At 42.9% G+C, this 11,913-nt stretch overlaps 1 protein-coding gene across 1 annotated transcript; it reads right to left on the bottom strand.

Moving 5' to 3' along the window:
• Positions 1–2,868: 2,868 nt before the first annotated feature.
• LOC308363502 (uncharacterized protein) lies at positions 2,869–8,837 on the bottom strand (the record flags this gene model as incomplete). The annotated part of the gene is made up of 5 exons (XM_080836308.1): positions 2,869–3,114; positions 4,339–4,518; positions 6,142–6,392; positions 6,638–7,214; positions 8,037–8,837. The coding sequence occupies 5 exons, from the start codon at positions 8,835–8,837 to the stop codon at positions 2,905–2,907; spliced, it is 2,019 nt and encodes a 672-aa protein (XP_080692434.1). The 3' UTR covers positions 2,869–2,904.
• Between the last annotated feature and the right edge of the window lie 3,076 nt (positions 8,838–11,913).

Consider the following 11,913-nt stretch of genomic DNA (forward strand, 5'->3'; position numbering starts at 1 on the left):
GGTGTCGGTGAATAATTCAGATAGTTTATTATAATTGAAATAATTCTTCAAAATACGGATAATGCCAATTCATTTTTCGTACAATAGCTTTGTACTACATGAGGTTTACAGTAATACCCGAAACCTAAAAAAACTACCAATGACTATCAGTTTCATAGTCTGTTGACCCATGTGATCCTTGTGATTGGCTTTAGAGTTATGCTTAGCCATGGGGCTGCTGGGGTTGGCCGATAGGTGTTTGTTTGCCCATGTGACTGATTTCATAATGCCTAATGTACACAGTCTGTTCATGACACTAGTGTCATTGTTGGGTGTGTGATGTGTTCCATATTAAGGGTGGAATATGTATGTTTTCTTGTATAACTGAAAGTGTTTACCAATTACAATAATACAATTCAGCAAAGACATGGAAATAGTAATATACCATAGAATTTTTCTACATTTAATGCTCTGAGTAAATACTGACCAAAGAGATAAAAGGAGACAACATTTTAGTTAGTTTCAAACACTGTGTCTAGAGTATATTCTTCAGATCAACTTAGATTTAGCTTTTTGTTAAAAAAGAATCCCACAATTCAATGCCATTTCATTTATTCAAAACTTTTATGTACATATTACCATAAGAATAAGTGCATTCCGTCTTAGTCAAAAAAAAATCACAATCTCTGCTTACATTTTGGCTTTTACACACGTAGGGGGCCCATGAACACATACATCATGATTATCATTTACAGACTTCATTGTCACCATCAACAAGAAATTCTAACAATATGTCACCTTTTAGAGACAAAAACAAAAACAAGGCGAGAGGAAGTTATTGTGTTGTATTGTGTTGTGTTGTATTGTGAACTCTAGTCAGCCTGACACCTGTTGTGACCAGTTCTAGGGTTATTTACAATATTATTTTACGGTACCAAAATCAGTATAAATGTACAAGGTATAATTTACAAATCTGTCAGGAATATATATTTATGTTCATATGTTGTTGATAATGTATTTTTATTTTTACTTTTTTACAAAATAATGCATATACTTAGTTCAGAACTCCAGAAAGTACATTAGGAAACATAGAAAAGATACATATTTTTAGGAGCATGAAGAACTTGCTATCCAGAATACAAAATGGCGGAATCACCATGACAATTGTGAGGCCTTTATTCTGGATGAATTACTGGAGTGGATTTTAACCTGTGACTATGAAAACATGAAGGTCATTGCTAAAAAAGATGAGCTTTGCAAGCAGGGTTTCAGTGTTTAAAATGAATCAAGATGTTTCGTCTGCAAAACATCTATATCATACACAAAGCACATGGAAGCTCCAATAAGTACTAAACGAAGTCAGAAACATTAGAAAGTCAAGACTTCTTTTTTGCCCACTATCTTACTCTCATTGCGCATCATGTAAAAAGGGCATTAATATATATGCTCTTAAGCACATTCACTGTACGTAGCAGTTACATATATATTCACTTCAAGTATCAAGTGTCTCTTTTCTGATCATTTGGTGCTTACATAGGAAACATAAACGAAGAAACCAAAAAGTTGCACAGCACGAGGCTCCTATGAAAAACAGATTCATATCTCACAACATGTGTGGTGTTTCAGGTTTCAAGCTCAAGGCCTAAAAGATCACACTAAATGTGGAAAGAGATAGAAATCTATTGTGTCAATGGGTTGCCTTTTTGTCCTGTACAAGAAATTATTTTGGTTTGGTTTGAATTCATATTTGGATGTGCGTGTCAAACGGTCAAGTTTCCGTACATGAGCACAAGTGTGTGTGTATGTATGGTTGTTAGTGGAGAGAAGAGAGAGAGATGAGACAGAGAAAGAGAGAGATAGAGAGAGAGGAGAAAGGGTCATTCCTCATCAGAGAACCAATTTGCAGCAGTGATCTTGCTTTAAGCCGGTGTGTCATGGAGTCAGCTCCTAGAGCCCTTTAATCTGTGTGTGAACAGGCAGAGATCTACAGGTCCCATGGATCTGCCATACAGACTTACTGCTCACACACTTTGAAAAAATATATATGTGTGTTCACACTGATATGTAAAAAGTATTCCTTTTCTTTTGTTCAGAAATGCCCTTATAAACACAATATGTACACAAAACATACAAAATCCAGTGATACAATAAAACACAATAATATATGTTCTCACAGTCATGATGAACTTTTTTTTTTCTTTTTTTTTAACCAATCACTGACTGGAAGAGCACCTTGAATTGCAAACTATTGTCAGATCTAATATAGTCTGTAAAAAATTGCACTGCTGGGGTGGGGGGGATGTGTGTGTGATTATTACATAAGAAAAAGCCATGTGGGCGTAAAAGCACTCCCTCATAGTCCCACAGTCCTAGCTGTTCAGATGCATGGGCCCACTTTTCAGAAAAAATGACACAACAGCCCCTGGAAACAGGACAGTCCTCTTCATGTATCCAGCTCTTCAAAACTCATACTGTGAATGCGGTGTGTAGTTGTGAAAACCTCTCAGCGTTGGTCTTATAATAAAGTGCAGATCTCTAATAAAGTGCTGCTTTGAGAGGCCACTGTGAGGCCCAGGGCAGATAGATCATGAAGCCAGGAGATGCGTGTGGCTACTGCCACCACTCGTTAAGTCAGTCGTGGCTAATAAGTGCTTGGCTAATACCAGGTCATACCGGGTCCTGAGTAAAGATAGCGAATCCTATTAGCAGGTATGGGAACTTTGACAGCAACGGCCGAACAGCCAACTTTGACGCTTAGAGACATAGCACACGCTGCCCTCTCCTCCGCTCTTTTGATGTTAATGTTTTTTTGTTTTGTTTTTTTCTTCTCCTTTATAAGCACAAAGGCAAGGCAGGATGCACAGCTCGTCCCAACTCTTTGGGCCCAGCGTCAGTCATTTTGTTTCAGGTTGTGTGAAGTTAGCCTCAGTGACAGGGCTCAAAGGGGTATTTGGTCACCCCGCCGTGCAGCTCCACCAATGACTCCATCCATGTGATGATGTCCCCTGTCAGGTGGGATTTACAGGAAGCTTGGTTGTGAATCTCTTGAGGTGTGAGCACTCGAGACCACAGCTGCAGATCGGACATTTCGCCCACAAATGCCTGGGTGGCATCAAAGCGTCCACCGAGGGTGTCCTGCATCACGGAAAAATGAAACTATTAACAAAGAATCCATTTGTGTCTACACATACTCATACAACATGTGCTCTCATTCACATGAATGGAAACCAACAATCCTATGCAAGGGAAATTCAGACCTCTCCTAGAGGTTAGCGTCTATCTGCCCAGCAACATAATGGAAGCAGAGTCTTAACACTGCCCTGTCAATAGAGTCAAAGAAGTATTACTGATTATCCTATCTATCTATCTATCTATCTATCTATCTATCTATCTATCTATCTATCTATCTATCTATCTATCTATCTATCTATCTATCTATCTATCTATCTATCTATCTATCTATCTATAAATATATAATATTTTATAAGAAGTACTGTATGTTCAGTGTAGAATGATAGACAGTGTAGATTGATGTCTTGGTGTTCCAATTCCATATGTAACAGGCGCAAATCGATCATAATAAAATGCACAGCGGGTGCCACCTTTTTGTCAGTGAAGAGATGACATACATATTGTTCAGGGCTATACATTCAGGAGAGAGGTCCCTGTAAATGTCAACACTTTTAAACACCTCTGGCTCTGCCTGTCACCGGGAGCTGTCAGCCACTGACAGCAGTCATGAATTACCATGAAAAATTCAATCCTTACTCTGCTCTCGGCCATAAACACACTGATCCAAGGTGGCAGTCTTGATAAGCCGTGCTATTTTTTCAGGTATCCTCTCCACAAATTGGTGACACAGAGAGTGTGGGTAGATCTTTAATCTACATCTTTATTCTTGTTTAACCAGAGGGGAATGAATTAATGTTTGTTTCTCCAATGCTTTTTGGAAGGTACCCAAAGGCGTCCTATTCGGTCTCCAATTATAGTGCATTAGCAGTAGCTGGGGCATTGCTGGAAACTGAGGTATGTCCTACTAATGAGGTTCTCAACATTGAAATGTTTATCCTCGCAGATGGAGTTTTTCCTCTAGTGCACTACCAGTTCTAAATGCTTTAAAGCAAGCCACAGTCTCAATGGCTTGTTCCCCTTGGAGGTTTTTACTAATGTGTGAATCTCTCCCTTATGCTCTGGCAAAGAAAACTGATTATGTATTTATAAGGTATATGGTCCTTTCACACCTATATATAAACAGCCTGAGCAAGTCCAGTAGGCATTAGTAGGCATAAAGTAGGCATTTTGCAACTGAAATTATCCTGATATTGTTCAGCTGTCGGGTTCAGTGATGCATGGATGTACCTGCTCCTGGCCGAGGATGAAAACTCCACCAGGTTTGATGGGGTGCCAGGCGGAGAGACTCTCTCCCGAGCCTCTCTTCACGCCGTCCTGGTAAGCCTCCCACACGCCGTCCCTTGTGGACCAGGTAATGCACAGGTGATGCCACTTACTGTCTGTTATTGAGAGAGGCAGCGTCACAGCCTGGAGCCAGAGAAGGAGAGAGAGAGAGAACATAATGAAATGGTGGTAGCTTGTTGGAGCACTACAGTTTTGAAGAGATAAACTCAAATGTATATTAAACACAGTGTTGCCTGTTTAAGGGTTGCCAAATTGATCCTGTAGTAGCTCTGGCATGTTTTTCAGCCATTTTATTCATAGACACCAGAGTATAACTTAGGCTAGAAACACAAGAGACATGGCAACAACAACTGCTACAATGGTTGTTGTTTCCCTCTGTATTTTCAATGTTTTTTGCCTCATGTTTAATTTGCTTTCGCTTTTTCTGATTTCCAAAGACCTTTTGACAGAAAAAGGTATAAAACTTGACTTCCCATTCATGCTCTTGGTTGCTAGGTCGTTAGTTTCATAGAGCTTCACCTTGTTGTTACTTCCACTGCTCCGTTTGCATTTTGTTAAAATCCCTCCCACATTAAATAAATCAACGTACGCACTTGGACAATCAACCAATCAAGCCTTCTGAGAATTAGAATTAGGTCAATTAGAACAAGTCGGTCGTCTACAAAACAATGGTGTAGCTTTAGCTGTGGCATTATTGCCCAAGCTCATTGACTCAGACCCTAATCTCGATCAAATGTAGGTCTGTCACACTGTTTTTGAACCACACATAAAAGCACAGGTAAAAGGTTAACTCCAATGACACCTCCTGAGCCAACGCCATGCTTTTCTATGAAATTCCCACCTGTTGGTTTCTCTAAGCAGGTTGCCTCATGCTCTCCAGTCTTAATTAACTAAGGAGACTGACCAGGACAAAGGGAGAGGACCTGCCATCACACCAGCCACGCCCTCGATAAGGTTAAGAGGTCAGGGTCTTGTCAGGGTCTTGAGTCTTCCTAGAAATATTCTCTAAATAGCCTCTGACCAGGACCTGGTGCAAGAATACACTTCTGGCATCCAGGTCTGTGTTGTGACAGTGTGTCAGTGCACAAGTTCAATTATGTGAAAGTGAGATATGTGCTTATAAGATTAGCAGTTAGTGGATGTACAATACACACAACCCTGTACACAATCTCTGTTTTATGCACTCACTCTACAAGCAGACACACACAAATATACACAGAACATCGATTTCTGTGGCATAGCGACACACAGAGACAACTTATTCTGGTGACAGACAATGTGGTGAAGAAAATGTTTTGGTGGCAAATAACATAGTTATTGCATGAATGCAATTGCATTTTTTTAAATCTGAAGTTATTGGACAAAACTGTCTTACATATTTGATGCACTAAATTTACCTTGTCATCTTGTTAAAATCCCTTCCACATTAAATAAATTAACGTACGCACTTGGAGAATCAACAAATCATGCCTTTTGAGAATTAGAATTAGGTCAGTTGGAACAAGTCGGTCGTCTACCAAACAATGGTGTAGCTTTAGCGGTGGCATTATCGGCCAATCTCATTGACAGAGCCTAATCTCGATCAAATGTAGGTCTGTCACGCTGTTTTTTAACCTCACTGAGACATAAAAGCACAGGTAAAAGGTTAACTCCGATGCCACCTCCTGAGCCAACGCCATGCTTTTCTACGAATTCCCACCTGTCTAAGACTGTCTTAAAAACATATATTTGATGCACTCAATTTACCTTGTCATTGACCAGCAGTTCCATGGGATTGTTGCCCCACTCGATTAGCACCAGTTCATTTGCCTGGCCAGGGACGGAGTAGGAAAAGGGGGTGCCGATGCCAGGCCCGTTGCCACCCTTCAGCCACAGGCACACAGTCAGAGCAAAGATCTCGTTCAAGAGTGTCCGCTTGACACGACCATACATGTAGTTGGTTCGCATAGGGAAGCCAATCTGGAAGGCGTCCGGGTTCTTGGGCTGGGGTTGACCAGCTGTAGGAACAAGTAAGGAGGGTAGTGATGACAATCGTTCTATAGGAGCTATTATGACTGGTTAAGAAAATATCCTTCATACCGCACTGGTCAGGAGTTATAGACCTAAGTCGATGCTTTAATTTGATTTTTACTTTCAATTGTTACTTTCCAGTTGTGAGAGCTCTTCGAGGGGCAGTGGCATTTTGAGTGAGATATTACTGTTACTGTACTGTTAATCATGAAGAGGTGTTTATACTGTATACCTGGTTCAGTGTTGCGGTGATGAAGCTGGCTTAGAACAGTGTCCAGTTTTGCATGGGTCCCACGAGATGGTACTCTTGGTGCCGGTTTATCAATGCTCGTCCGAGATTGGTAGCCGTGTTCATCGTGGTGTCCATCATCATGGTGGTCGTCATGGCGGCTACTATGGTGGTCATCATGATGTTCATCATGGTGAGTGTCATGGTGACCGCCATGGTGATCATCGTGGTGGTCATCGTGGTGTGTATCATGGTGTTCGCCATGGTGAGTATCATGGTGAGTATCATGGTGGTCACCATGGTGACTGTTGTGGCGATCATAACGATGATTGTAGCGGTCATGGTGATCATCATCATGATGATCGTGTGGGTCATGGTGAGTTTCATGGTGATCTTCATGGTGATCGTCATGGTCTTCATGATGGTCGTCGTGGCCACCATAGCCATGATGGGTGTCATGACCGTGACCGTGGCCGTGGTGCGAGCCATAGTGATGGTGCAGCTGTTCCTCCAGTAAATTGATTCTGCGCTGCAAGAGGTCTCTTAAAGAGCTGGAGTAGGTGCTTGTGGAATTCCGTGCCTTATAAGAGGAATACAAATCAAACATGAACATTGATTTGAATTTTGATTTAATTGAAAAAAAAGGTTATGATTAACATTTAGAATGTCTATAATCATGTAGCATTGTTTACTAGGCTTGGACAAATCATCAGTAATATCTACCAGACAGACACCCTAAAAAAACACAATTGCGTGCCAATGCTACACATTTTGCTGAGAGACATTTTAAGCCTGCCCTTCCTCTGTCAGGCTTCCTTGAGTGTCTCAGAGGAAATCTCAGCTTAGGCTGGCAACAGAACACACTACTTAATAGCATGTCAGTGCAGATCACACTAATTGGCCTTGACAGTAGTGGCTAGCACACCACTGGCCACTGCGCAGGGGCAAACACTTCCTCTGTGAGGCAGACACAAAGGAGGGTGACGCCCTGGGGATGAACATACAAATAATTGGCAATACAAATTTCGGCCAAGCAAAAAAAGTTAGGGAAATTAGGTAAGGTGACATTTGTTAAACTGCAAGTGGCACATGCTGGTGGTGACATGAGCTGGAGTTGGCCAGAGGAAGACAACATAGCATTAGACTGGGTGGAGAAAAGCTATGCGTAGGGGTGTCGTCCTTCAAGCCCTGGTCAACAGTTTGAGACAGAATGTTTCTGTGGGGAGGGCTCTCAGATGACCTCTTTCCAGGCAAAAAAAATTACATTAATGGCACACATATCACTGCCCTGTTTATCTCTATCTGTCTGCCTGAGTACTTACTGAAGTACTTATTGAAATACTCTTTGTCCCTTTACTTTCCAAGTCTCTCACTTTTTTCAGTAAACAGACTTCACACCCACCTGCAGAGCCTCTAGTTTCTCCTTCAGTGCCTGCAGAGTTTTCCCTGTCTGCTCAGGGGAGAAGCCATGCTGGCCAATGTGAGGTGCCTTTCCCCTGTGGTGGTCCGCTCGGTGGCTGTTCAAGGGGTAGTGAGGGTCCGAGTGATGATCCGTGTGGTGATCGGTGTGGTGATCGGTGTGGTGATCGGTGTGGTGGTCTGTATGGTGTTCTGGATGGTGGTCTGTGTGGTGGTCTGTATGGTGGTCATCATAGTGATGCGCGGGGCCATGGCGGGATCCGTGATGCCCTGGCCCATGGTGGTCATCGTCATGGTGCCCACCAGAACCTCTACCAAAACCATCGCACAGCGTGAGCTTAGCCGTCAGCTCCCGAATTGTCTCTCGCTGGTCGAGGATGGTCTCCTTCTGTCGGACTAAACTCTCACGCAAGTGGAGAATGGTGGCTTTGGCCTCATCTGAAATTCGCCCATGGTGCCCCGTACCGTGGCTGGTACTGTGTCCACTGCCATGGCCGCTGGCATGGCTAGGGCCGTGACCGGGACTGTGGCTGTCCCCAGGGGTGAAGCAGGAAGGGTCCGCGTCTGCAGGGATGGGGGTGCAGACAAATTTGGGGTGCGAGCCATAATCATGTTCCACACTCGGTAAACTACCAGCCGCCCCTGAGAGGAGGAGGGCACAGAAAAGAAAATGGAGGAGGGGGTTGGGAGGTGGACAAAACCAGTGCAGGATGCCACCCAGGGCACGGAGGTCTGAGAATGAGTTTGCCCAGGGCAACGAAGAGATGCTGGAGCCCTTGGCCATTGTCATCCGTTGTGTCCCGCTCCCTCCCAGCCTCCTGGACAGTTAAGTCCTTACCTCTTTATCTGTGGTGAGACGTGGACCATGAGAGGAAGTCATGGATGACACACAAGTAGGAGCAAATCATGACCATAATCCAACCACTCCCTAGGAAACTGCTTGTAAATTCCCCAGACACTTTGTCGAAATACTACCGATTGTTTATTCCAAGCGACAGGTTCTCTTCTTCAGTGATATTCCTCAGTGGGTCAGTACATGCCCTCCATGTAAAGCCGGCAGACAGACAGCAGTTCCTGGAACACTTGCTGTGAAAAACCGGAGGCAGACGTATACTGCCCTTTGTTCTCTTGCCTTTGAATCTGTGTCTGTTGATCCTGGCGAACTGGATCCCTTGCGTTTGGTAGCCGCCGTAATCCAGTTAGTTCCGGCTGATTTCTATCTGCCAGGGCAGCAAAGTGGACTCCTGGGGAGGGAACATGGAGGTGAGGGTCATAAGAGACACACCAGCTGGCTTGGGAGCAAACAAACATCTGAAGACAATCAATGGCTTTCTATCTAACAAAAAGTTGGCAACGCAAGCAACATCTGCTGTCAGAGGTGTGCTAGATTATATGGTGACACTAGTGTGATTAATTCCATGTGGCACGCTTGGCATATTTGTGAAGAGGAATGGTGTTCTTCATAGAGGCACTGATAAGCAACAGTTTGTCAGCTGTGTCTCCTCAGCAAGAGAGATCACAAGAGAAAAATTCTGTGTGAATTTAAATGTAATCTCACACAAATCTGAGGAGACAGCCAAAGACTGCAGGGTAAAAGAGAAGAATGAGTGGCAAATTTATCGGGCCTTAACCTTCTTGATTTCGACATGTACCACTTGTTAACAAGGTTTACTTGTCTTTTGTATTTTTCATTCCTTGAAGAGCATTTTTCATCATTTGTATTCCCCTTAAACATTTAATCTACGTGATTGTTTACTAAGCACCACAAAATCACATAAGCGTCCTTTGAATGAACAGCACATTTCCAGATATTATTACAATAAGCCAATCAGCCTCTCCAGTAGGGTCTCACTGAACCAGCAGAACTTGGGCCAGTACGACATTCGGAGTGGAGCAGAGAAGCCCCCTGAGAGACCTGATCCGATTACAGCTGCAGTCAACACAGGGAATGACACTTCTTTCTGTATGGAGTGATTCATACTGTAATGCCAGGGTATTCCAGGACAGTGGACTAGCGGCCTCAGAGGTCCCCCTCCCTCCATCCGCCAACACCAGGGGAAGGAGAGGGCATGACTGTGTGTGTGTGTGTGTGTGTGTGCACATGTGCTTGTGTGTGTGTGTCTCTCCCCCTGTGTCTGTGTGTGTGTCTCTCCCCCTATGTCTGTGTGTGTGTCTCTCTCCCTGTGTGTGTGTGTGTGTCTCTCTCTCCCTGTATGTGTGTGTGTCTCTCTCTCTCCCTGTGTGTGTGTGTGTGTGTTTGTGTGTGTGTGTCTGGTTTGGGGGCATTACAATGACTACTATGATGACCCATAAAAGGGTCAGGTTGAAAAATGTAGGAAGGTAGAAGGGGCTTTTTATGACCACAGGGACACCAGGGGCACAAACACGCCTTTAGCCATAGCAAGAAAACCCTCTGGCATATTATGGCTAGTCTGAATTGCTGGCAGAAGTACCTTGGGCTATAAGCTAAAGCATCCACTGAGCATGTTAATGACTACCTGTTCTTATTCAAATGAATGACATACATTGTTGTCAAAGTGTATTTTGCACGTATTTCCAATACGTTATTTTTTGTTTTATCCAAAGAGTCATAGGCTGTTTTCTCCCATCATGGCGTGTAACCGCTAAGTGTAAAAACATCACCTTGGTGTTGCTAGCACCTTACTCTACCTTTCAGCATCCACTGATCCACACACCTTTGTGCAAAACATAGCTTTTGAATCTAAAGCATACTTTTTTCTATGTAGCTCACATAATCCAAAACGGGATGTTTACTACTGCAAATGTGCTTTAATGGCTGCGCGCCTTCTGTTCCCTGTTGAAATTACAACCCTGAAGGTTGCACATAAAAATAGAAAAAATAAACAAAGGCAAAAACATCAACAATGCCCTAAATTCTGTTCTAAATAAACAGGGCTGGTCCTATTACTCCCTGGTCTAGATCAGAGGACCCAAATGCATTTAGCTTGTGTGCAAAATCACAATACAAACACAAATAGACTCTAAATGCTGTCATCTGTTTTGATTAGCTGTTTGTGAAAAATAGCTGCTATTTTGAAACCACTGTGCCAGTTAGGGCCTGTTGTCTTTTTAGCGCATTTCCTTTGTTTGCTGTTTATGCCTACTGCATACTCAGTCTCAACTAGAAACATTAGTCCTCTCCAATTACCCGCTCTAAACCACATGAAAGGGTTTCATTAGAATAATGTTGGCAACTCACAAAGCGTTGTTTTTGTGAAGCAAGATCTCATGTATGCTAACTAATTTTAAACAGCCTGGGGGTCAAATATTGTTCACAAAATAAATCAAGATGTTCAAAACTGATTTTGCAGACATTAATGCATTCAGTCTCTCTGCTCTTGTAATATATAATGTAACAATGCATCTGCCTATATTACTGATGTGATATTAATCTTGTTAAAATGACAAATAACAAAGTTTTTAAAATCAACATCAACAGTTTTTTTGAAAGTCCCACTCAAACATACATGGCATCTACCTCTCTTCTTACAGACCCAAACCGTAACCAATGATAATAGCAAACACTTTATCCCATTCATTACCCTAAGTTGAATTATATTTGTAATCCTGTCTGCACAAAACATTTAGATAGTTGATGGTCAATAGGTACACAAACCACGTTTTCTTTTGAAAACAATTACTGTCTTTTTTCCCTGGTGTGTCCTTCTCTCCATGCCTTATGGCCATTGCATGGCTGTGTACTGGCCCACACTTGACCATGAGCTTGGAGCACCCTTAGCATCAACGTGCTGGAAGGAGGGAGGAGCCTGGGCGTGTCTCAAGATCGGTGGCCTAAGCGGATCTTGGGATTATCACGCAGGAGGGGGGGAGATCCCGCT

The sequence above is a fragment of the Sprattus sprattus genome, assembly GCF_963457725.1.
Source record: "Sprattus sprattus genome assembly, chromosome: 4".
Taxonomy (NCBI): domain Eukaryota; kingdom Metazoa; phylum Chordata; class Actinopteri; order Clupeiformes; family Clupeidae; genus Sprattus; species Sprattus sprattus.